We start from the raw sequence: 26,832 nt of genomic DNA on the forward strand, positions 1-26,832 counted from the left end.
TGGCTTCTCCGCATCAAGAGTCTTTGCAGGGAGAAGACTGCTTCTGCAAATCCGTCCTGTGAGCATGTCGCAACACTGGGGCGTTTGCGTGTGCGAGTGAAGGAGGTCGCAGCCGTAAGAAAGTAGCGCAGAAGCAAGTTATTTAGCCGTACCGGTGGGGGGGAGGCGTTATTCTGCACAACGCATGTTGTTCTTTAAACGTAAGCGTTCGTAGTCCAGGATTGAAGGGGTCGTACACTGAATATATGTGATGCACGATATGAGGAGACAGGGAGATGTTTGTTCGTGCAGACCGCCAAATCGTGCTGCCTCTTTGAGAAACTTTTGTGTGTGGTGGGGAAAGAGAGTAGTGGTTAGACCGAAGCCCGCGAAGCGTAGCCTTTTTTTTTTTTTTGTTAAGTGCTTACAGAATTTCGTGCTCGGAGTCCTCTGGCAGGAGTAGAGGGAGGCCTGGGGACTGCTGTGGCGGCTATCCCGATAACGCCCATATCTTATGGGCATTCCCTCCCACCCAAACATCTCTGAAAGCTTCCTTGTCGAAAATACCTTGCCGCCTTCACGCCACTTCCCGGTGGAGCTGGCTCGCTCTCTGTCACACCCTCTCTGTAATCTTCCAGTAAATCCTGGTATCACATATCAGGGCTATACCGGAACGGTAAGGCAATCAGACTAGGCGAAAATACATATGTTTACTATCTCTATCTTTCTCCTCGAGGATTCATAAAAAATAGCTTACAGCAGTAAATTTATACGAAACAGATTCCCTGGAGCTTAGTGCTTTTTTCTCTTTTGCATTCCATCTTCATCGGTATCTGAAAGTCACGGCTTGGAATCGAATCAGCGACTTAAGCTCAGCAGAAGAAAACCGTGGCTTATAAGCTACGCCCCTGACTATAACTGGTTACCCTTTTAGGTAATCACTATCTACAACAACGTATTAAGTGGAGTAGCACCGTCATATTGCGCCTTTATTACCCACTTCGGACCTTTGGCTAAAAACCTTTTTCTTTTCGTTATACGAAACAAAACAAAAAAAAATTACAACGCTCTTCCTCAAGGTATCGAACGCACGTACTCAGATTTAAGTGCATTGATAAGAATCCTAGGTGAAGCAAAATGACTGCGGAGTCCCCTCCCCCCCCCCCTCAATACGTTGTGCCTCATAATTGGAACGCGGTTTTGCCACGTAAAACCCCGTAATTACAAAAAAAAAAGGGTTCATGGCAACAGCTACCACTGCTGCTACTTTACCTGGAGGGTACAGGTGGGACTTGTTATCAGCCGAAGCTGTGGCCCCGCAGGTGTCATCAAATTCAGATAGCAGATCTTTTCGGAGCACCGATATCGCGGACTTGAGGAAACCAGAGTCCGAGCAGCCGTTGTCTTCAGCAGCCGAACGAAGACAGTACGTCATTTCTTGCACCAATCTAAAAGCGAGAGAAGGAAAAAAAAGATAGTGCGCTGAGAATCCACGACGATTGCTGATGTAAGCGAAAATCCAAACGGTTTCAGGAAGCTATTCGCTATAACAAATGAATGATGCACCTCGATGCGTACATTTGATGCAGTGAGGAGATTTATATAGCGTTTGTTGTTTCGTTGTTCAACTCCGTCGAGAAGAGAGCCGTTATTCAGCGTGCACGTATAGGCGTAATATACGTGGCTATACCTGTAGTAAGCCTATTCGTAGTGCGTGTGCTGTCTCCGGCGGCGCGAGCACAAGCGTGAAAGGCGACAAGCATCCTCCTCTCTCACAGCCGCCACGAGGGGAAAGGGCGGTGGGGGGAGGGATGTCCTTCCCTGGCCCTCCAGCGTAGCTTCGAAGCCTTCAGACGCCCCCAAAGCTCTGGCGTGGCACGTCTCAAAGAATTATATGGTTAGCGTTCGCAGACGAAAGTGCCTCGAAATTCGGTTGCGCCATACCACGTGACATTTGCATTGGCACCTTCGCGTGAGCGGTGAAATTCCCGCCACCGCCACGAAAACGGGCGAAAGGGCAAAATGAAGCTATTCGCTTTAAAAAAAGATATGGAAAAAAGTTCCGGCTCCAAGAACGTCGTAAACTGTGATCGAGTAAAAGAAACAAAAAGTCACCGTTTCCCCCGTATGGCGAAGCGTTGGCTAAGGTAGCAATGTGCCAGATTGTAACATACGACGTAAGTCTCGTAGTATTATCGCCAGCATTAGTTGCAGGAAACGTTGGTATACTAAGTCAATGCACGTGGCGTCGTGCCACTCAAGAACACACGTGAAGAGAATTCAGTCGATGAACGCGAGCACTGGCGCTCGCAACTCAGTTGGGATGAGATATGCGGCGGCAGCGGGAAGTGGCAGGATTTCAGGCACGTGATCCGCTTTTTCACTCTATTCTTATCACCCAACGTCTTTCACTTTCTTTCCCTGCTTTAATGATGATGGGATATATGTAAATGAAGTAATAACCAATTCCATCGTTCGCTTGCTCCTACGCTGGGAACGTGGCTAAATCATCATGCCTTGGAACATTTTATCTGTACTATAAATAAATATTTTCTAGATGACAAAGTGCTTAATGTGTTGAATATTATTATTATTATTATTATTATTATTGTTACTATTATTCAATTGCAACCAAATGCATAGCGTCACTGCCTGCTTGAGAAGAGGGATGTACGTGTAGTAATGGCTATCTACTAGGGCCATCATCCGTCAATTCTTACGCTAGCACGCTAGTGCGACGTCACGAATATCAATTTCCTTTTTTTCGCAGTCAGGTCGTTGTGGCATAGCAAATGTTTTCGAAGCTTGTTAACTTCAGTCTTTGGCTTGTGTAGAATACAATGGAGTTCACGTTTACCAGTCAAAAAGAAAAAAAATTAGCTAAGTCCTAGCAGACGCCTTCAGAATCTCGTCACATCGATCTCGCAGCGGGAACTTCAAAGCCGCATCGGCGCCATTCGTGTTTTTCGTTCTTGCGTCTTTTCTGGATTATCGAGCTTCCGCTCGTAAGAGCTGCTTTTTTCTTTGTTTGGTAGCGAACTATGTGTATTGAACTAAGGCAGCTCGAAGAAGTCTTCTCTTCAGTATCTTTTTGAGCGAACACGTGTGCGGCACGTAGGAACCTCCCTGCCTTCTGCTCTTCTCTTTCCTTCCTTCCTAGGGACTCACGGGCAGACGGCGGCGGTCTTAGCCCACTCGTCGACCGCAGCAGCGGAGCCGTTCCGCGTCGTCGGCAGTGTGCGGTCGAAGGCGACGCCGCACAGCACCAGGCTCCGGACGGCCTTGAGCTGGTCGCACGACGTCTGCCAGTCGAGCCGCAGAAAGCGCCGCCGCCTGTTGTCGTCTGCACGAACCCCCCGAGCGGTGAAGTGTACCGTTCGTCAGTCGGGAGTGAATGCGCGATTAGTGGCTAGTATAACGGTTCTGTTTATTACCACTAAGATAGCACCACGTAGAATTGAAGAAAAAAATACACGAAGCGTGATACACTCCACAAGCTAATATATATATATATATATATATATATATATATATGGGCTGTCGCCTCTTTTTTTTTCTTTCTTGACAGACTTAACAATTGGGGTATGCCGGGTATATGTGTGTGCCAGTGATAAGCAAACCTTTCCATGATGTTTTCTGAAATGCCGTTACTTGAACTCTGTGTAGCTCCTTCCTCTACGCATGCTCTGGTCCCATTTTGTTTCTTTTACTGCATTCTCTACGTTTGGACGCTGACTTCTCCTATTTTCTGTTGCCGGCTGCCTCAGTTCTTGCCTCTAGTTGGGTTTGTGTATTCGGGCACCTACCCAGTGCCACATACTCAGTAGTCCAAGTTGTAAACTGACGAGACGGCATGAGCCAGTTACCCAAAAGTCGGATGGGTAAAAAAGTGGTTAGCCTTAAAAGCAATTGGAGAAGTATTGTTGAATAATCATGATGCATCTTCAATTGTACTGTTGGTAATGTCCGCCTCAGATTAGTTCAGTCCTAAGAGTATAATTGTCATATCCGCCGTATGTGTTATTTTTGAAAAAAATCTTTTAATTATATGAAGCAACCTAGTTTATGCACAAGATGCCCATAAAAAGAACTAAAGTATTTATTTATTTTTTTAATTTATACGAGCCTATCGCGACACAGAAACGGCTATTGCATGTGTGTGTCCGGATTCCAAGGTTTCAAAAGAACTTCAAACATGTTTCAAGCAGCAAAAAAAAAAAAGTTCGAGCAGAACCAATCTCCGGATGACATGTCGATGTGAATGTGATTAGCATTGCAGTAATATAGCTGCACACCGTATCAACACCGCCGAAATGCGTCTTGTAAATGCGTCTTGAGCAGGACACCAACCTCGTGCTTCCCTCTTGGAACGAAGCGCCATCTAGCGCCGCCACCGCAAAGCCCGTGCATGGCGCGCGTCTGAACATATACTCATATGACGCGGGTTCGATACGGAACAGCACCGGATGAATATTAACAATTATTTTTTTTTGAGTGAAAAGCGTCGTAACCCATTGGCAGGCAGATAGACTGATTAAAGTTGGCGTGAAAGTGGTCAGATTACAGACGTAAATAATGAAAAGTTTGTGTAATTCCCAAAGAATGAGAATCGTAGTAAATATGTAGTGTTACGGTATACAAAGAAATGAGAACAAAAATCCTACGAAGCCACATTGCCATCAAGTGAGGTGCGAAATTAATTAAATGGAAATATAAAGATATCCACCCCCTCCTCCATAACGCAGGAAAAACAATTCAGCGATGCAGAAAACATACTATCAAAGAAACTAAGTAGAGAAATGATCAGACAAAGCTTCTGGCATGGGCATACGCTTCCTTTACGAAACCATAACCACCTGCGCATTGCTTTAACTTTAAAGTCGCCGTCTCTTTTCGTGTATATTCCTATGCACCTTTAAGCACGATGAATGTTGGGCAGATTTACTTAGCCTCTGGCATGGACTCCATCTAACCACTTTACGAGCCTTAACAACTATTAGGGGTGCACGAATCTTTAAAACTTTCAAATAACGAATCGAATATTATCCTATTCGATTCCGTCTTCGGATTGAATGCTCACCTCTCGATACAGGCACTCGAATCAAATCGTCGTTATTTAATAAAGTGAGAAAGCGGGAAAGGCCGGATGCGTCTTCTTGACTAATCCTACATAGCTCAACGCATCATTTTTTTGACACGCTGAGTTTGGTGCCTCTTAATGCCGATTTATGCACGGGTAACGCAACGCTCGGACAGCCAGACTCTCTTCCGCTTAACACGATCACTCGCAATAGAATGTTGGTTCTCCTCCGTATACTGTACTGTCACGTGGTGGCACCAAATCCTCGAGTGCGTCCCTTTGTCGTCCTCACACTATGCTGACACCGCCAACAGAGTTGATTGTTTCACAACGCCGGCCGTAAGCACTGCTTTTCGCGTTTTCAGATACGCAGGTCGGAGGCCTTTAACGAGCAGCAGACTTCCGGTCGACTGCGTCCGCTTAACCACACCTTGGCCGGGCCCGCAGGCTGACCCGTGTTTCGTGTAGAGGTGCTTGACGACCTCCTTCAGCTTCACGATCAGCTCGGCAAACTCTTCGCAGCCGATGGCGGCGGCCTCCACGCATATGTAGAACGTCTGCAGTAATCTGCGTTGAAGAGAGAGAGAGAGATAAGGGGGAAAAATTCAGAATTTAAGTTCTGGGGTTTTACGCGCCAAAGACCCGATCTCAGTACGACTTACACATGATAGTGGGGGACTCCCGATAAATTTTGACTACGTTGATTTAAGTGTGTGTGCGTGTGTTTGTTTTCAAGCGTGCACACACGAATGACACACGATCGTTCTTTTTTTTTTTTTGCATCTCACCATAATCAGAATGCGGCTGACGCGACCGGCATGGAATCCATGACCTCGTGCACCCACGATATCCTTTCAGTTTGAATTGAATTCTGGGCTTTCACGTGGTAAACCACAATTTGATTTTGAGGCACACCGTAGTGAAGCACTCCGGGTTAATTTTTGACCACCAGAGGTACCTTAACGTGCCCCCAATGCGCGGGATACGAGCATATTCCTTTTTTTTTTTTTTTTTTTTTTTTGCATAGCCACTAAGATACCGCAACGGATGAGGAGAGGAACGGGAGAGGAGTTATAACAGGAGAGATCAAAGAATACTGACCGCTTTTTTTTTTTTTTTTTTTTTTGCTTGTTACGCACTTTTCTCCCGCGCAAAGTAATATGTCAGTTAGCAAATATAAAGTCTGGGAAGCGCTTATATTAGTGACACGGTGCAGATTCCTTTTCCTGTGGCCGTTTCTCATCGACTAATCATTGTTAAAAAGTTATCGCTAGGCGTAAGATGCGCCTTGGCGTATTAGAACTTTTGCGAATCTGGTCGTCAAATCTGCAGCGAAAGGATGCTGTTTATTCAGACTTCTGCGCTACCTGAATAGTGGTGCATGTACAGTGCGGTTAAATGTTAAAGGGTACACTCTAATGTGCGGCTCTCTCCTCTCTTCGATTAAAACACGTTGGCGGGCTAGTTGGTTTGAATCCGCCATAGAGTCTCCAGGCGCGACTGAACGGGGACGTAGAAACAGATACACAGAGAGAGTGCTACTTTCAGCTGTATATTTTAGTTTCGCACCCATCGATAAATATGTACCGAACGAGCGGAAACAAACGAGACAACAACAACAACAACAACAACAACAACAAAAAACGTTCAGTGGCGCATGTCGACGAACCACGCACGTGTCCGAGGCATGATCAAAACATGCACTGCAATAGTTGCAACGATAAACCGATGAATGCTGTCTTCTTTTCAGATAGCGACACTGATGGCTTGCTCACGGACCTTTCCTCTAATGTGCGTTGCGTAGCAATGAGGTTAGGTATGATTACGTTGTTCACTAAAAAGTTAAACTAAACGGCGGCGCGTGTTTCATGTGGTGCGCTCACACCTAGCATCCGCCTAGCGACCGCACGAATGTAGTCAGCCAGCGTAATATGACGTCATGAATCCGCCTCATGGGCTCGCAAACCGAAAATGGCTTGTAGAATACATAGTAAATTAGGACAAAGTAAATAATTGGGAATCCTTGATGCTTGGCACAGGTTATCAGGTGTATGTAGGGTATGGAACTTCATTTATCGCAAGGAAACGAGATTTAAGAATGCTAGCAAAAAATGGCGTTGTCTATAACTGTTGATCCTTTCTGCGTTCTAAAATTATAACAAGCTACATTTATGTGCCTGCTCCAGCATGGGTCGCGGTTAGTCTGCAATAAGTAGAATAATAAAAATAAAGTTGCAAATGCCAGATCACTACTCCCTTAGCCTACTATGTCTTTTGTGTTTATGACGAAAAGAAATGACGACCTAAAATTAAATTATATCCTGGCGTTTTACGCGCGAAGAAAGAAACCGCAATCTGATTATGAGGCACGCCGTAGTAGTCGGAGACCCTTGGAATAATTTTTCGCCACCTGAGGTTCTTTAAGGTACACCCAAATCTGAGTGGACGAGCGCTCTCGCGTTTTACCCCACGTAAATGTGGTCTCTGCAGCAGGGTTAGAACCCGCAACCGTGAGACCAGCAGTTCCACGCTATAATCACTAAAGTTGTATGAGTGATGATTGCTAATCGGACTTTCTTGACATGGGGCGTTAAAAAATATAGCCACGTGGCTTGCGTGAGCGAACCAGCTTTAACACCTAAATAGCAGTCCACCATTGTGCTTATTTCTGTATTGTAAGCTTACCTTACGCTCTAACGACCGGCTTCTATCAACCACTTCCCTACTTTCTTTTTACCTGTAGAGGGATGGAACGTTTCTAAACTCTAATCTCTCTTGCTTATTATGCTGCTGACCAGTTACTGCTTCCATCAGCTTTGAAATCTGGCATTCTGTAAGGAGAATGTTTATTACGATGCTGGCTGGGTTAACATCTTGGCTTGTTCATTACAACGCGCCGCGTCGTCTCCGGTTTTCTTTTTGCAATGGCTACACGCTTCGTCCTGCTGTGAATATTTGCTTCTCAATGTTTTCTTTTTTCTCTCTGAATCATGGTTACAGGTAAGAGAAAGCTTTAGCACTGGAGCTCCTATAATTTTTTAGCGCACATCATTTTTTTGGGACTGTAACGTCTTCCTATATCATTTATACTCTATATCTTGCACTTACGCTTGACCTTTTCCATGGCCCCATGCCCTAACGGTCCCTTAAGGCACTCAAGTAAATCAATAAATAAATCAATAAATACGAACAAAGAAATCTTTTCTCTCGGCAACCACTGCACCGATTTTTACGAGTGTTATCTCGCATTTAAAGAACTAAAAGCCAAGTGGGTCTAGGAAGTGTATTCTAAATTTATGCGATAAATTAAAACAAATTTTTGAAAATTAAAAATAAGGAAAAGAAACAGACGCAAGTATTCAGTTTACAAATTTGTAACTCAGAAATAAAAAAAGTTGGAGGACGCTTAAGCTTCGCCTTCAAGAGTGGAACGCGACAGCGTTCCCGTCGACCCGCCAAGGGGTGTAAGACGCGCTCCGGCGCAGCGACTACGCGCCCCGCATCGGACGCGGTGAGCGTCGAGCAACGCAGCGTTCGGCGCGACAACGAAATGTGCGCCTGAGCAAGCGACGCACGCCTGAGCCTTAGAAACAGCTCGTTTCTAAGGCAACACCGCGTTCACTAGAGGCGCTTTTGTACCGCTTTGAAGCATCGAACTCGTGGCTCAGTGGTAACGTCTCCGTCTGACACTCCGGAGACCCTGGTTCGATTCTCACCCAGCCCATCTTGCAAGTTGTTTTTTATTCATGAAGTGCCTGCTGGGATTTATCGCTCACGGCCAACGCCGCCGACACCGACGCCGACGACACCGGCTTTTCTGCGACACGAGCTCCTTAACGCTATCGCGTTAAAACACGAAATACCAATTATGTGAACCGCACCTCAGGATAGAGCACAAGCAGACACAATTGATGTAGTATTCACCGCTCTCAAATGTATGTTGATCCTCAAAACGATCGAATAACAACGTAGGAGGTGATAGAGCGAACCACAGCGGAACCACAGCGAACCAAACCGTTCCGTTTGCTTGTTCCCACGGTCGTGCAGTGGCGTGCGCAGATACCAGAACTATGCCATTTTCTGCCTTCTTGCAGCACGTGATCGTGCTCTGCGATCCGCTCCTTCTGCGTCAGTATTCGTGCAGCACTGAATTATACCGCAAGTCATGCGTCCTTGTGCAAAGCGCGCAAAATCGTGCGCTCCGCGAACGAGACAACAGCTCGCGCGCGATGCTGTCAGTGGAATTGCGTAGCGCCGAAAAAAAAAAGGAGAAAAAAAAACCACCGCGGGACCTGCGACATATGCGACACGCGATGCTCGAAGTCCGCTATGGGAGAACGCAGGGAAGGAATTCCGCTTCCGGAGGCTAGACGGGGCGAGTGGAGAGAGCGTCTTGCTTGGCAGTGGAGCCCGCCTGCTGAAACTTGGGTTGGCGGCACTGAAATATTTCTATCTCGTCTATTAATGAGCTGACGTGAAAAAGAAATTTACGGCAGAACGCTCCCTAGACGACATGTAACAACTTCCAGTATGTAACCAAAATTTGCTATGGGGCCTGGTCAGGGGGCCTTTAACTTGAGAAACTCAAAAGGCGAAAATGTCACGTCGGTTAAAAAACGTCTTATCGCCACAGCGCCCCTCCGTGGGACGCGCTCGTAACGTACTCGCACACTCCGGGCTGGGCCATACGGTACCACAGGAAAACATTGCGGCGTGACTGGTAGTAGGTGGTGCCGCAGGAAAAAAAGGCCTTCATCAGGTGCAGCTTGGTGCACGGCTCTGAAAGACACAAGACAGGCGGCGTTCGGTGAACACACTTGTGCCGCATACCGCGGACGGCGAGATTGACGGGCGTAGCATCAGGTGAGTATACTGACACGCGGGCACGCACACACACACACGCATACATACATACATACATACATACATACATACATACATACATACATACATACTGCAGCTGACGGTGTACTGCTGTTCCGGACAACCGTCAATTCCACTTCGCTACTTGGAGTACAGGAAGTATGTCGAGTTAGCTCCTGAACAACGCCTTCCAATGTGGCGAACGCGGTTTAAATCGTGGATTCCGGAGCTCAAAGCGGTGCGACGTAATGGTAACGCATTTCTCTCGCATTTCACGCTAAATCATCACTGAATTTTTAAAGCGAAGCTTGCATTGGCATTGTATTACATTGCATTCACAAGTTTCGGTGGCCATGTAGTCAATAAAAAATCCAGTTGCTCCAAGAGCACAGCAGCTGAGGGAAAACGCACTTTAGAGGGTGGTTTGATTGGTTGCGCGCGTGGCGTGAGCTCGCCACCAATCAGAGTCGTTTCGCTTCCGCCGTGGAGGGAAAGGGTAGGAAAGGGTTTCGAGCGCTCTGCGCCGGTTTCGTTTCCGTTCACTTCAGTCTCGGAAAACGGATGGGACGGCCATGCGTTATGCGTTCCCCCGAGGAACGGGCAGTCTTCGACGAGCGGCGGCGAGAACTCGCCCGTGAAATGACGCGCCGATCGAGGCCATATGAGCTGCCCGAGCCCAGGCAATCTGACAGCAACGAGAAGATCCCGACTTGAGGGAGCGGGAGGCCGAAGCAATCCGGCACCATTACGTGTGGTTTACTTACCCATGACTAAGTTCAAGTGCACGCCAGGACAAGCTTCGCTTACCTCCAATTTTTGGGTAGGGGAACGGCTGCTCATTTTTTTTCCAGCAGAATGGTTAAACAAACAGACAGCGGCAGTTCAACTAGTTGTTGGCTACCAGAAAATGAGAAGTATATATATATATATATATATATATATATATATAGTGCGGATGGCTGGGATTCATCTAGATGATCATTGTTGCGGATGCAGGTGCCCACCATGCTTTGGGTTAACACGTTTTCTTACACGGTATCCGCACGCGATTGAACGAGAGATGAGATGTACGGCGTGGTACCAGAACGGGATGAGTGCGCTTAATGCCGTTTGTGACCTTGTCACTAAAAGAAACAAAATTTCTGCACTCTTTTGACCGGCTTGCATGTGTGAAGTGTCTGCAGTTCTTTTATCGGTAGCTTCGATTAACACGATGCTCATGAATTCAAACGCAGACAATTCCGAAACTATATACTTCAATGTGTTATTCCGATGTCAGTTTCACATGCAAATATAACAGTGGCTTAAAATAGCCTCTGAAAAGTGCACTTGGGGCTCCACCATGCCTAGAAATCGTGTACCGAGTGATTACAGGTCACACTTGTATGTAAATTACGTGTAAAATTAGTTCGTTGCTATTCGCGTTTCACTTTAGGAGCTATTTACCGATACTGTGCATGCTTGACTGCATTTTATTTGTTCGACGTACTGAAGGAAGGGATCGGTCATGCTTATGTTACAGCGTTGCAACTTGGATCTTCTTGAGGTACGTAGAAAGAAATATAGGCTGAAGGTACTTTATCAAATAATGCGGGACCCACTTAAGATTGATAAGCTCAAATATCTACACGCTCCAGGCAAAAGAAACCTGCGAACTAACCACGACTACGTCATAACGCCGTACCGTACCAACAGTGATACAATACGATACTCATTTTTTCCGGATGCGATAGAAATGTGGAACCAATTGCCAAACGCTATTGTTAGCCTAAAAGATGTCACCGACATTGAAAATGATCCTGAGGCGTATTTGCGGGAATTTTCAATTTAGTTTTGAATTGCCAAGTGATATGTGCGACATGATGTTCATTCTGCGTATGTTGATAAACGTCAGATGTGTGCTGAACAGCATTCAAGTGAACATCTTATTCACTGTGAATTGACAAGTGTTAAGCAACTTTACGTACATTGACATTATACATATTTGATGTATGTAATTGTATTGTCCTCGCTGTTATGACTCTCTATGAGGCTTGACAGTATTAATAAATAAATAAATAAAATGTTTTTTTTCGCATTATTAATCGCGGCCGGAGCATGCGAGTCACCCGAAACGGAACGTATTCTACTAGATGTGTTTTGTCTGGGGCTCTTTCGAAATGATCGATCATCCTGATACTCGAACAAACCGTGATTGTAAAGCATACTCGTCACACAAAAAAATAAAAAGAAGTAGACAGCACTTAGCGTTCTTAATTTGAGTGCACATATTCATAGCATTACTAACACATGTACTCTTTACCGCGCATAGATGATGCGCTTGACTGTCTCCACAGCGCAAAGCATTTATCGTCTATCCAATTTCTTATCTGGCTATTGGCAAGTTGCTGTGGATCGCATAGACTGCATTTGTAGCACCTGATGAGGGCTCTACCAATTAAAAGTTATGCATTTTATTTTTTGGAAAGCGCCAGCTACATTTGAGCGCATGATGGATTCGCTCCATCGATGACCCAAAACGGTCCACCGGCTAATGATACCTCGATCACGTCTTTTCGAAAGACATTTGCCACCCGTCTAAGGCGCCTTCCTCAGTGCCATTCCTTAGGCGTTCCGCAACGCAGGTTCCCAGCTAAACACGAGCTTTGACTTCGCTCCTCTCGACTGTTTCCTTAGCTTATCGCGGTTGCATGTACTCACCGCTTGCGTTGTAACCTTTGCACCGCTCCTCGTAGCCTGCCGTAAGCACCGCGGTGAAGTGTTTGAGATTCGCTTCGATGTCGCTCACGGTACGGCACTGTATGAGGAGGTCCAGGCACAGTAGGAAATCCTTGTAGAACCTGCAACATCAGCACTGTCAGCACAGTGGTTACATCGAAGTTCGAGAACACTAGCAACGAGGGGGCGCTCCCTTTCGAAGTTGATGTGTGCGATGTGGTATACATCACCGCATAACATTCTCAACGTATCTTGCTCATCTCGACCGCTGACCAGTTAACGGTTAGCCGCCGCAGCTTGCTAGCTGTCCGACGAGCCCGCTCAAACTACAAGGTTAAATATTAGTTCATTGATTTCTCTTAATCAGCGACAAATTATCGTGTATCACCCGTCCCCCCGTGGTCGGCATCGCCGATCGCGGGGGGACGGGTGACGGGGATGCAAGCTCAAGCATTGCGCACATGTTTGGGCCTCCCACGATGCACGTCAACCAATGGAATAATAGCGGAAGCTCGTGCTTGTCCTATTGGGATATACCTGCTCTGCGAGCTTCTTCGAATGTACCTTCGCGTGTTGACACGACACATGCACCATCCTCTGTAATCACTCCCTGCCACCCACCCAGGTTCATGCATTTCAAGGACTATATCGCGCCATCAGAGTGTTCTGCCGTAAAGATTTTCTCCCGCCTGTATTCTGAAAATAGCACCGTGGGTTCTGCCTAAACCTGTCGTTACATTGCAGATCCCTGATATTACTAAACAGTCATCCGTCTCGTCTATTGGCCTCAGGCAACTCACCCTGTTGCACATTTCTGCAGAGTACGGAGATACTGTACACTTGTATAGCGATGGCTCTGTCACACCATATGCCTCCACTGCAGCCTTCGTCATTCCACATATTATCATCGCTCGGCGGTTTAAACTAGACTATAGCTCAACATCAACTGCCGCAGAACGTGTTGCTGTCCGGGAGGCACTTCGATTTATCTCTGAAGAGCCTCCTCACGCATCGACGATATTCTGCGATTGCAAGCCAGCTCTTCAAACGACTGACTGTGTCCTCAGACGGGGCCCGTATTATTCCATGGCTATATAAATTACAGAGTGTCTCGAACACGCAACTAGAAATGGCCATAATGTCACCTTTCAGTGGATACCCTCACACTGTGGCGTGATCGGGAATGAACAGGCAGACGCTGAAGCGAAAACTGCCTTAGATAATTATTCTGAAGTACGCATTCCGTTCTCACGAACAGACACAAACGCCCTACTTCGTCGCGTAATACGTAGCCGTACGTTGGAACACTGGACCCAACCAGATCAACGACACCAGCGATTACACGAACGGGACCATAAAGGGTACAAAGTTATTCAAATTTTTCATGAATCGGAAACTGTGTTCGTACATTGTAGGGGTAAATATGTGCCCTCTCTTGCTCATTCAACTTGTCGGAAGTGTCGCTTTGTGTGCATCTATCTGCGTGTCATTGTCAAGGCATCCGATCCGCCCCGTTCTCTAGAGCTGGTGTCCTCAGTGAAGGCCTTCGCCGCCATTTTGTTTGGGATTGTGGGCAACTTGCGTACCTGCAGTCTTCCTCGATGGGAGGGCGAATGGGGAAGGTGTTCTTCAGGAAACGCGCGCCGCACGTGAAGTACGTGCCAGCATAATCGCGCAGGTGGCAGAGCTGCTGCGAGGACAGGAACCGTATCCGTCCTGCGATGGGACACGTAAAGGACAGGCACTGTAAGTAAAATTGAAAGAGAAGAAATATTCTCATCAACCCGATTGTACCACGAAGCTACAGACGAAACCCACGTGGTGTTTTTCTTTCTCAGAAAGAAAGCGTCGCATTTGAGGAAAACGGCGTTGCGGTCCGGGTTTCGAACCCAGTGCCAACGCCTTTCCGGTGTGGTCGCTCTATTATCTGAGCTAACCAGGAGCTGAGTGCCGGAAAGGCGTTGGTACTGGGTTCCAATGGCGGCCCAGGACGACTTTTCCCCATCAACTCCGAAGCATTCACTTTGAAAAAATCCCCATGGATTTTCATTATACGAGTCTCCCTCGTAGCTTCCTGCTGCATTGGATCGGGTGGATGGCGATTCTCCGTTGCATTAACCTTTCTCCACCTCGCGGGTTTCCGCAAAACTGATCGCCATGTGCGTGCAATTAATTAGGCGCGAAACACGTGAAACGTGCACGTTCAAACAATATAAAGCGCTCAGACAGTGCACGCGTAATTTATTTAATTTTCTTCATTTTCACCTAAACGGAAGCTGGTCAACCCTCCCGTTCTCTACTCAAGTACACGCGAATAGCAGGTATGCTCTCATTGTAGGCAACCGCTGAGCCCATTTCAATGAAAATTGTCATTCTGTACAGCAAGCTGTATAATAGCGATTGCTTAAGCATAATGCTCATTTAGGGCCTCTACCCTATACAATAATTGCAGAAAGCCGATCAGCGACATTGCAAAAAGAAGGAAGAAAAAACTGAAGTTAACGATTCGGTAAATAAACTTCAGAAACAGATATGGAAGTAATCTAACGTGCATCTGCTAGAACATCTCGCGCTTGCATCTGAAACATTGAAAAGATGACATATAAGCTTACGGCTTATGTTAACTTTTAAAAGGTCGTAAGGAATATATAGGCGGTGTTCCGCGCCATATGCGAAATGGCAGTCTCTATCCATAACGCTGAGGTACCCGTAACGTCGCTAGCTTTACGTAGGATCAACGCCTTCATTATATTTGTAAATGAAAGACGCAACTTAGTCGTGTTGCCCCGTAAGATTATCAGTGAACTGCTTACCCACAACTGCAGTTTGCATACGTGGCTTAAAACATTATCTAACAATATAATGATTTATATATGTATATATATACGTACGCGTCCTAATGTTGGTCATGCACATCCTAATAACATGTCCACACATCTACACACTGAGACGGAGGTTCTTACACAGCCTGTATAATTTGCACACTCCATTACACCCTGCCCTATTACTAGCAGATGACCCCCTAGTGCCATTTACTAACCTGTTCAAACTTTTTAAAGAAAACTGGTTATTTACACCGACTATAACGTAATGCAGGTTTACCTGCTCTAACGTTTCGTTTTATTTTGTCTTGTTACTGGCGCAGCATGGCCTTAGTTGCTTTTGTGCCATTAAACCCAAACTAACTAACTAATGTTGGTGTGATAAATATAATAGTGTGGGAATAAGCGACCCGGTAACACTATGCTATCGAGTCGTCGCTCGGAGGGATGTGCCACTTGCGTTTTTAATAAAACTACTCCTTATTAGGCAAGTTGGTGAGATTTGGAAAACATCATGTTGTCCACTTGCTTTGTTTAACTAAGTGACCGGTCGCCGATACGGGAAAAAAAAAAAAGGAAAACGTTCATTTCCCACGCACCATGGGAATCGATGCGAGCGAAGCTTTCGCGTCACGTCGGGTCGATTGACGCGATCGCTAGCGCCAACCACTTGGCAAGCGTTTACTACCTCTCATAACTCCCTACTTCCTCCCCGAATCGGTGCCTCTACTCTCTTCTTCTCACCACCCGCTTCCCTCCTCTCTCAAGAGTCCAACCACCACCACCACAGCCGCCGACCACGGATGCACAATTCGTCGGACGCCACAAAGAAAGCTTGGGTTTAAAAAAAGACAAAGTATAGTGCATTATGGTGAGCACAAACTTGGGCACTTCGACTTTATTGCAAAGGCCCGCCGGCTCTTGTCGTTTGTCAGTGGATGATTAGCAAAAAAGTGACGCGTTGTATTTCTGTGATGCAGCAACAATGCTAACCAAGTGGGGAGGACACAAGTAAGGACATGTGACCTGCCGTTAAAAGGTCAGCTCTATTTACGGTAGCCTATGTCTGCAGTGGCCTGCAGTGAGCACTTCATGATCGCCTAATAAATGCCCCGCTATACTTATGCTCTCGTGTATGCGACAATACATAGGTGTCCAAATTATATCAAATGCTTTCTTTTTCTTTCTAGCGAAACTAATGTAATGCAAATAAAACAAAAAAACAAAAAAATTAAATTATGGGGTTTTACGTGTCAAAACCACTTTCTGATTATGAGGCACGCCGTAGTGGAGGACTCCGCAAATTTCGACCACCTGGGGTTCTTTAACGTGCACCTAAATCTAAGCGCACGGGTGTTTTCGCATTTCGCCTCCATCGAAATGCGGCCGCCGTGGCCGGGATTCGATCCCGCGACCTCGTGCTCAGCAGCCCAACACCATAGTCACGTGCTGACCAACCACGGCGGGTAAAAGAAAAACAGCGGTAAAAGAATAATTCGCCTGCAATTTGTGCTACGTCTGTAAATTATTTCCATGTTATTGCAGCAGTAATCAACACATCCTATCTGTGCATCAGCTTGCTTGGACATGGTTAAACAAAGCGGCGAGTCCAAGGAGAATACCTACTAGGCGGCGTGGTCCTGCACGACTGCTGTATCGTAGTATGAATGTGAAACCGACGCCCCTGTGCCTGTGCACAGGGTGCCTGTGCACAGGGGCATGCACAGGGGCGTGCACAGGGGCGGTCACAGGCAACTGTGCCTGTGACCTTGACTCTCGTTCGAAAGGCGGCTTCCTCGAGAGGTCGAGCGCGGCCTTCTATTCTCAGAATTTCGAACGCCTTCGAGCCGTCCAACCATTTCATACTTTGCTGACAAGATCGCCACCGCGTGATCTACACGCAGCGCGTGTATTTTACTATGACCAAACTTGGTAAGAGGCTTTTTAACCCTCTGGGTTCGAATGGCGGCTCCGGACGACTTTACCCCCATCAACTCCGAATAATTTACTTTGAAAAAATCCCCATAGATTTTCATTATACGGCTCTCCCTCGCAGCTTCCTGCTGCATTTGATCGGTCGTCATCATCATCATCATCCGCCTATCTTTATGTCCACAGCCAGGACGAACGCCTCTCCCAACGATCTCCAATTACCCTTGTATTGCGCTAGCTGACTCCAACTTTCCCCTGCAAACTTTCTAATTTCACCACCACACCTAACTTTATGCCTTCTTCGACTGCATTTCACTTTCCTCGGGACCCATTCTGTAATACTAATGGTCCACTGGGTATTAACGCGACAGCGTTAAGGAGCTCGTGTCGCAGAAAAGCCGGTGTCGTCGGCGTCAGCCGCGTTGGCTGTGAGCGATAAATCCCAGAAGGCACTTCATAAATAAAAAAACATCTTGCAAGATGGGCTGGTGGGAATCAAACCAAGGTCTCCGGAGTGTGAGACGGAGACGCTACCGCTCAGCCACGAGTTCGTTCCTTCGAAACGCGACAAGATCGCCTCTAGTGAATGCGGTGTTGCCATAGAAACGTGCCGTAGAAAGTTATACTGCGGTGTATATTGGTAATTATGACCATGTATAACTTGCAGAAGTCGCAGTTTTACGAGTAGCGAAGTACGTTTCCCCTACATTTCTTCTGCGTTTTCCGCCCACGCAGCGCCATCTTGCGGCAAACACAGAAGACCCCCTCCTCTAAATGTACAGCGCTGCCCCGACAGGTGGTGCGCCACGCGCGCGTTGGGGCTGTGCGGGGACCGGTGCGAGGCGCGTCGCGGCCCGGACTCCCCTCCCCTGACGACGCTTCGCCATGCTCCCGCACGGGTTGCACAATCAAGCGTCCTTCCTTTCTTTGGATCACTATCTCGCTATATCTCTGCCCGTGCCGATCACGACGTTTGGCTGGGCTACATCGTTTCCCCCTCGGAGACACCGAGTTCTTTGGTTCGTTCCGCTTGCTCAGACGCACGTTTCGTTGTCGCGCCGAACGCTGCGTTGCTGGACGCTCACCGCGTGATTGGTGGGTGAAAAGTCCGATGCGGGGCGCCTCGTAAGTGATCCGCCGTAGCGCATTGTCTTACACCCCTTGGCGGGTCGACGGGAACGCTTTCGCGTTCCACTTTTGAAGGCGAAGCTCAAGCGTCCTCCAATTTTTCATCCTACGCATTGCATGACCAGATCAGCTCCAAATTCTTTTTTTCTCTTAATATCAATTAGGCTATTGGTTATCCTCGTTTGCTCTCTGATGCACACCACCCTCTTCTTGCCTCTTGACGTTACGCCTAACATTCTTTAGCTACGTCGCTCATTGCGCGGTCCTTAAGCTGTTCTCGAACTTTTTTTGTTAACCTCCAAGCTTCCGCCTCATATGTAAGCATCGGAAGAATGCAATTCTTCTACACTTTTCAACGAGTAGTGGCAAGTTTCTGGACATATAAATACGCGAAACGAAAGTTTATATATATATATATATATATATATATATATATATATATATATATATATATATATATATATATATATATTTTTTTTTTTTTTTTTTCGGAAGCGCCAGACATATCTGGACGCTGGCTTCACCCCAAGCCACCTGTGGCTTCGTCTCCACTTTGCAAGGATGTCTCTCCTCACATGTGAGCCATAGGCATGCATTTGGTTTGCTTCACATCACGTGTGTGACCCCACTGCAGCCGGTGCTCCTGCATCGGTCGGTGTCCTCTGACCGTGCTTCCAAAAGAAAGCGAGCAATGTGCCGAACGTCTTCCTCGTCCTGTGTTGCTGCTCGAAACGAACAAATGATGCTTGCTGCCTACCATTCAGTGCTGGCCGGAAAATTTTAGCCAGAAACTTTGTACTCAATACACAAACTCAGCAAGACGGTAAAAAGGTTTCCCGGCATGTTGCCTGTAGACAACATTCGTCAGTAAAAAGTAAAGTTGATTTTGTATTTTAAAAGATGAGTGCTTGGCAAGGGGTGTTTAGAGTGGCAATGCCCGCGTTACCGGTTCTCTTCTTGCATTGGTCCTTGGGGCACTTGACGCCTCCGATAGACCACAGCTCTTGGTCGATGTAGTCGAGGACGGCCCTGATTTTGATGTCATCCTCGTCGCAGTCAGACGCCGTCTTGATCATACGAAGGCAATCCATGTGGGACTTCACGACGCTGCAAGGAAAACAAAAAACAAACAAAGAAAGGTGGTGCAGTAACCGTCGACGATAATAGTTGTCAACTCATCTAAGCGGATAGCTAACACTACTATAAAGCTACTCGCTTGATCAAACAAGTGATGCACTTTTAGGGCGCATAGTCGTCGCAGTGACGAGCTTTACACAAAAATTACCAAAGGGAATTCTGGCGCCGCCACCGCTGAACTACCACGCGACCGATGGGTAGTACGTAGGCTTTCAGTTAGTATTCGTGCTTGCGCCTTTAGACGCTCTTGTGACGTCATTTATTAATCTTTGTCTTTCTATATTTCCAAGCAAGTCTTTTTTCTAAACGCAACAAGGGAAATGAGCATTTGCGCACATGATATAACACTGCGAATTCTTGCATCTATGACACAATAATTTGTTGAGAATTATTCAATTCATTTCACGTTTATTTCTTCCCGAAACATCCTGGAAAGGAATGTAGGCTAAACACTGAATCCACAGCTTGACTATGCCCATAAACCTCTACATCGCAGCTGCGTAGAATTAGGCATGAACATATCCATTAGGGAAAAAAAGAACGCTTAATGTTGTAACACTCGAAGATAAATTGGTAATTAGAGAATAATAATATTCTTTACAAGGACATTTGTAACTTTCATACAGGAACTCGAACAGAAATACAAACAATAAAAGTGATAACAGCCATTAAAGTGGTGCAAGAAATACACCAGTTCCAAATAAAAAAATACATATCTATGTAAAACTATGATGGTCAACCCTATATAACAAACATGAGCAACATTACAGATAGATTAAAATTATCGCAACATTGCGTAATAAAACATAAATAAGAAAATAACATAAATAGCACAGAACAAGCAAGGCACCAGTTTAGAAGAATCATTTCTACTTCTAAAATATTATAGCTCTACAAATAATAGTATTCCACCGTACGGAAACAAATAGACGAGTACTAAGGTACAAGAGCATAACATGTCATTACGTGATAAAAATGAAAAAGGTAATTCTAACTGTTTCAAAAGAAAGCTTGCGAAAAATTATTTCAAATATACGAAGTGGCTTTTCGGTTCCTTAACAGTGCAGTCTATTATATCTTCGTATTTTTTTTCAATGACGGTCAGATTATGCTGAAGGCCATTGCAATTTATATTTATTTTTAAAACTTCGCAAAGGCCAGGACGCAGAACTACGTCCACGTGTCTGGTTTCTTCGTCAAGAATGAAACAAAAATCTGAAAATCTTTGAAGGCGGTAAAGGAGAAGTAAAAAGGGAGCCCAGTATACGATAATCACACAAGTTAACCGCTCTTATAGTAATGAAAATTCAGAAAAGCATTCTGCGTCGAGGAGCAGCAGTCAGAAGTTGCCTATCTGACGACAATGATGATGAACAAACTTTATTGAAATCAAAGATGGGTTCCCACCCTCCCCCTTGCAGGGGACAGGTGGGGACCTAAATCGGGCGTCGGCCAGGATCCCGTGGGTCCTGGCGGCGTCTTCGGCCTGTCGGATTAAGCTTGACTGTTTTTTGTGGGTCGGTGCTGAGGAGAGTGGCCAGTCGCGCGGCAATTTTGCGTGCATTCACGAGCTCGTGTCATGCTCGAAAAAAAAAAAAAGCACTTTGCCTTAGCACGTATTGAGCAGCAGAAAGCAGTATCGGGTATTTTTATTGTCTCTCTACAATTTTCTTGTCGAAACTTTTCGTCTAATTATAATATTTGACAAGTTGATTAATTAAGACTAATTGTCTAATTAGCTGGGATGAAAAAAATAATTTGAATATCTCTAAACGACAACAAACAACATTACCTTGGTTCTGTCTAGCTACGCGGTATTCGCATATCTCTAAACTCTAGTTAATGTTGGCTGGGACACCCTGTGTAACAAATCTTGCTCTATGCCAACGATGTCATTTGTGTAAACGCTCAAAAGCAAGCGGCCCAGTACGCTCCCTTGAAGTACACGACTTTGTATTCGTACGGAACGCGATAGTTATCTAACGACACGGAGGGTTTACATTTGTTTAGGTAAGCTTTAAACAATTCGATGGACCTGCCGCGGGTGTTATGTATCGGGTGTTATGATCGACCTGTCAAGCATGAGAAACGTTCAGGCGTGCATTTTTGTGACGAGATGATTTTCCTCGTCCCACGAAGGGCTGTCAGCTTAAGCCTGGACTTGGACCTCACCAGTGTTGTGGGAAAGATCTAAGCGGGCGTTCCCATGTCGAGATAATTGCCCCCTCTTCCCCGAAAAAGCGTCACCCGTTTACGCCCTGAGCAGACGCAAAGGGGAAGGCCCAAAAGTGGAGACACGAACGGGAAGAACTCGTCGACTTCTCAACCTGACAAACGCACTGATACTCCCGTAGGTTCCCCAAATTTTCCAAGAAGACACCGACTACCACAAGACCGCAAGGATTTCTTGAAGGCCGTCTTGGCCCCCGTATTAGGCAGAACCTCCCGAGACTCGGATAGAGTCACAACCCTGTACCAATGAAGTGAATACATTATTTCTACTTTCTTCATAATCACGATGCCCGCCTTCGTCGTCGTTTCCTGATTCTTGCAGTGAACAACTTCACACGGTCGAGATCACATCAGGGGATTGTTTTTGGTTTATACATCGTGGGTCAAGCTGTCGAAGGCCTTACTAAAATCAACAAAAAGGCCTAAAGTAAAAAAAATAGTTTTACATTACAAGGCAGTCACAATGACAATGCAAACGCTTCGTTGTCAGTGATATTAACAAGAAATGAAGTTAAGCATTCCATTCTCGAACAGTGTGGGGAAAAAACGACACCTTGAACATATCAGTTCTTGTCCTGAATTCGCGCACTTTATGTTTATGATAAACGCGCTCGGGTCTGTAGTGTGGATGAAAAACGTACTTCTCCCTAGGAATAGCATTCCTATTGTAATATATATTATGAAAATATTTAAGCCCTAGCTTTCTCCTTCTTACTTCAAGGGGTTCCCATTCTAACTCATGTTTCGTGCCAGACACAATGTATTTACTATAATTCCCAGAAACATGGCGGGCCGCCAAGTTCTGAATTCTTTCTCATTTTTGTCTGTCGGTCTTTGTCGGCGGGTCCCATACAGTACAAGCATATTCCAGCGCGGACCTAATATACGTTTTAAATAGTAAATCCCTAGAGTCTTGCGGAAACATTCTCGTGTTACGGCGCAAAAAACCCAACATTTTGCAAGCTTTCCCAGCAACATAACCAACATGTCGATGCCAACATAGTTTTGAGGTGATGTACACACCTATAGTCGGATACAACTTAGGAAAAAGGGGGCGTTTACTCCTCCGAGACGGAGGCACACGGGCGCCCACCAATGGGCGCGCACTCTGGACTAACGTCATCAGGCGGACGGCCGTGACCCCGCCGACGGAGAAGATGGCCGCCCGCGCATCGAACTGGGCGAGGTCGCGCCAGCTGTGTGCTTCAGCCCCTCGTCAGAGGGAATTCCAGAACTGTTTGTGATGGTCTATCATGCCGGAAATATTACTACGAGCTTACGATGCGGCATTTGTGCCGCGTGCGTCTATTCTGAGCCGTGATCCGGCGAAGGAAAATTGCAGCGATCATCGCTGGCGCTGCGCTACGCTTTGCCTGAAAACAGAATCCCGCGGCGACCGCTACGAACACACATCCTGCGTGCTTGTTCCATGTTGTTTTATTTCGCTCCCGAGTGACGTTACGACGAGAAAAGTTTTCCAAAGACCGGTGCCCACTGTTAGCGGCGGGTGTGTTCGTGTACTGTGTCGCTGCGTTTTTCGTCGGACGGGGCGAAGTGATGGAGCAAAACCATTCTCAGGAGAAATCAGAAAAGTGTGCGCGCATGAAACAAACCTACGAGTATCTCAAGAGAAAATATTTGCAGAAGAAGCCTTCAACGCGAAGACTTGTCGCCGTCAACTTAGCGTGAAGGATCATTCTCAGCAGTGAGATAGCCGAGCGTCTCTCGACGGTGTTCGAGCGTTGTGTATCACCGTCGATTGATTGCTGTCCACCAGTGCTCACTGCACGCGCAAGCTTTAGAATGCGTGCTGTGAAATTGTGAAAACACAAAACAAAAAAGATATAAGTTTTATGCTATTTAAAACCAAGAGTATTTATTTAAAACGATGAATGAAGCTTTTTTGTACCTTTCTGCCTCGACCGTATTCTCGCCACAGGTTTGTAATGATTGCGATAAATGCATTATTTTATATAAGTACTTTTTTCAATAGTAACTGATTGGTTTTAAGCTTGGAAAACGAGCAGTAGATACACCGTGTACATCTAAACAAGCGCAAAAACCATGCAGAGCTGCTCTTTCTACTTTTGTCACTTGCAATAAAGCTGAAGAGCAGACGACGGGCAGTGTTGTAGAAGGCACGGGGTTATTTTTCTGTCGCTATCCGGCATCTGCTGTAGCAAATGAGAGCTTTACTAAACCATTAATCAAAATATAAAAGTCTTTATTTATACCGAGAATTACGCGTTTCAGGAGCACGATTTTTCGAGCGGGACTATTTTAGTCGCGGAGGCAATCGGTTGTCGCGCTTGGATCATCTGGGCGGGGCCTCCCATTTTTCTAAAGTTGTATCCGACTATATATATTTATATTCGAGAACAGGGTGCAGAATATGCACCTTGCATCATTGTCTTTCTATTCGCGCATGAAAACGTTTCGTTCGGCACCATTTGCTGTCAAGATTTCGCTCGTTAATGTTGCGTTTTCTTTAGACATTATGTAGCAGCATCACAAACGTCGCCGACAGCCTCGATTAACACTTACTTCCAAATACGAATGGTATCGGCAAATACATTTTCTTTATTTCCTAGTGCACCGTACCGTCAAGCTTATTTATTGGTCACATTACTCTGACTTGCTTCTCGCTTCGGCCATCACACGAACGCCAATTATATAAGGTAGCTTAAACCCTACACTTACACCCTTCGGGGTAGCGCAGTGGCTTGGGGGTTGTGCGACTGTGCTGCAGTGGGACGGGTTCGAAGCCCGGCCCCGAAGGCCGCGTACAAATGGAGGATGTACGCGAAAACCCTCTTGTACACACCCTACAGACCTCCACTGCAGGGCTGTATATATTGTATATAGTGTTGATCCGTTGATATAGTGTGTTGTTATTGTGTGTTGTTAAGTTTCTGTTTGAGGGAAGAGGTTGGGTCGGGTTCTTTTTTCTGAGCTTTTATCCTTCTTTTATGCACTTTCCCAATGCAGCTGTCACTCGATGCTCTCTCGGCCTCAACGCTACAACTTGGACTACTGCGTAAGTGCCCATAGCTATGCACACGAAATGACAACTTGGGTGACTGGGTAAAGGTTCAGGAACGTGCCGAAGAGTACGCGGGCGGGAAAGGTAGTTGGGCCACTCATCGTGTACAACTGAGGGAACATATTGCGTTCACAGCCACCGGCAACCCACGCTGCTCTGCTCGGAGGCCACGCCTGGACTTCATGATAGCGCCACTAGATGGCACAGTGTGTAGAAATGTTTTCTGGTCCTGTAAAGAATGCGGGAGTGACAGGCGTAGGCCTGTAGTTTGCTGTGTCATTCCTGTTAGCGCACTTAAAGCGGTCCTGAACCGCCTATCGGCCTTGGCGAAAAAACGCCGTCCGCGTGTAGCGTACGCTGCTGTGAACACGTCAGACAAATTTTGCACTCGTGCGCTTCCCGTGGGTCTCGCGAGTTACCTTATTCCTCAAGCACTCTCTTTTCAACAGAAGGTTGGTACTCAGTCCTTCCTAGACGCCTAATTTCGTAATATAGTATATTCCCATACGCGGCTGCTATTGGTAAGTAGCTGTCACCAGTCAAGAAGGGTGTTTGGATCAGTGCGCTTCTTCCTACTGTTACTGTGTATATTTATTGACGCAGTTTAATGAACAGGCTGGAGTAAGTGAAAACCGGGTTTCTAATTTCGACGAGAATTCCGTACTTCTGGAAGACGCCGATTATCGTCTGCTCACGCTCGGCCACGGCCGCCCACGTAGGAACTAAACATTGAGCAGGCTGTTTATCGATGTTGCACCCGTGGGGTCTCGCTAATTTCGACTAGTTTTGGACGCTCAACTATGCTCGAACCACGCGAAACGTAAGGTCAGAGCACACGAACGCTTGCCAGCGCGCGCTCACTCCTGGCCGCTCCTGGTTAGACGCAGTAGCAGAATATTGAAAGCGCTTCAAAATGCGCGAGTTGGATGTGGCTACTATCCGTCGGTCAAGCTGGTGGAGGACAAAGCCGGTCCCGACCCCATAGTATGGTGTTCTAGAAGGGGGTAGTAGGCTCAGGAGCCTGAGCGCCCTATGCATTGCAGCGAGGCGGCGAGTGTGGACGGGACGCGGATTTCGGTGGCGGCGCTGTAGTCGCGTGGGCTGGTCCCTCCACTGCTTCGCCATAGAATAAAGTGCTTCGCGCGCTTGTTCATGCGGGCTTGATACGCGACGTTGACATTTTTTCGTGTTTCAACCTACCGTTCGAGTCCGTTTCGCGCGCAGTCGGCCGAACACGTGAGAAGTAGGAAGGTCGAAACGGCAACGACACTGCTTCGTTCCCGGCTGTGAAACAGGATATAAGTGGAAAAAAGGAAAACAGCCGTCGTTCACCGCGCCGAAAGATGAATAAACACGGCGAATTTGGGAACGCAACTTGCACCGCCAAGACAAAAAAACTCGACGAAACATGTGCGGTTTGTGTGCGAAATACGCTAAAAGAGTAGGTGGATTTTTAAGCGATTCAACTGCAGATGGCCTAAGGGTGTCGCTATCCAGCACATTATCACTGCTGGATTATCTTGTCAGCCAGGGATTTAGATATGTTATGACATCCAGGTTAAGCCAGGATTCGCTGGAAAACTTTTTCGGTATAGTCAGGCAATCATGTGGGTCTAATGACCACACAACACCAACGCTGTTTCTAATTGTCGTTAATTGCCTATATCCTTTTATAACCTTGCGAAAATAGTACGCTCAGGCAATGCTGACCTTAATGGAGCTAGCGGAGAAATGAGTTCTCTCCTGAGCGAGCAAGATGCTCCAGCTCAATATGCCAGGGCTGCTGCAATCGACCATCTCATTGAGGAAGGAAACCTAGCTTCAGCCGAGCGCATGCTTCGCAGTATTCCTGCTGAGCACAGAGAGTTGGTGGATCAGAAGAGCGACGACCGTCTAAT

The 26,832-nt window shown here is 46.4% G+C and overlaps 1 protein-coding gene across 1 annotated transcript in view; it reads right to left on the reverse strand.

The window, feature by feature from the left end:
• The window catches only part of LOC129381610 (uncharacterized), a 63,464-nt gene that overhangs the window by 3,647 nt on the left and 32,985 nt on the right, over nucleotides 1-26,832 (reverse strand). Inside the window, exons 8-14 of the mRNA XM_055064619.1 lie at nucleotides 19,469-19,629; nucleotides 14,227-14,356; nucleotides 12,623-12,762; nucleotides 9,724-9,838; nucleotides 5,490-5,626; nucleotides 3,148-3,322; nucleotides 1,252-1,427 (exon numbers count right to left, since the gene is read on the reverse strand). Coding sequence (XP_054920594.1) covers nucleotides 1,252-1,427; nucleotides 3,148-3,322; nucleotides 5,490-5,626; nucleotides 9,724-9,838; nucleotides 12,623-12,762; nucleotides 14,227-14,356; nucleotides 19,469-19,629 — 1,034 coding nt within the window. The remainder of the gene's footprint in view (nucleotides 1-1,251; nucleotides 1,428-3,147; nucleotides 3,323-5,489; nucleotides 5,627-9,723; nucleotides 9,839-12,622; nucleotides 12,763-14,226; nucleotides 14,357-19,468; nucleotides 19,630-26,832) is intronic.

Source organism: Dermacentor andersoni, chromosome 11 (genome assembly GCF_023375885.2).
Source record: "Dermacentor andersoni chromosome 11, qqDerAnde1_hic_scaffold, whole genome shotgun sequence".
Lineage (NCBI taxonomy): Eukaryota > Metazoa > Arthropoda > Arachnida > Ixodida > Ixodidae > Dermacentor > Dermacentor andersoni.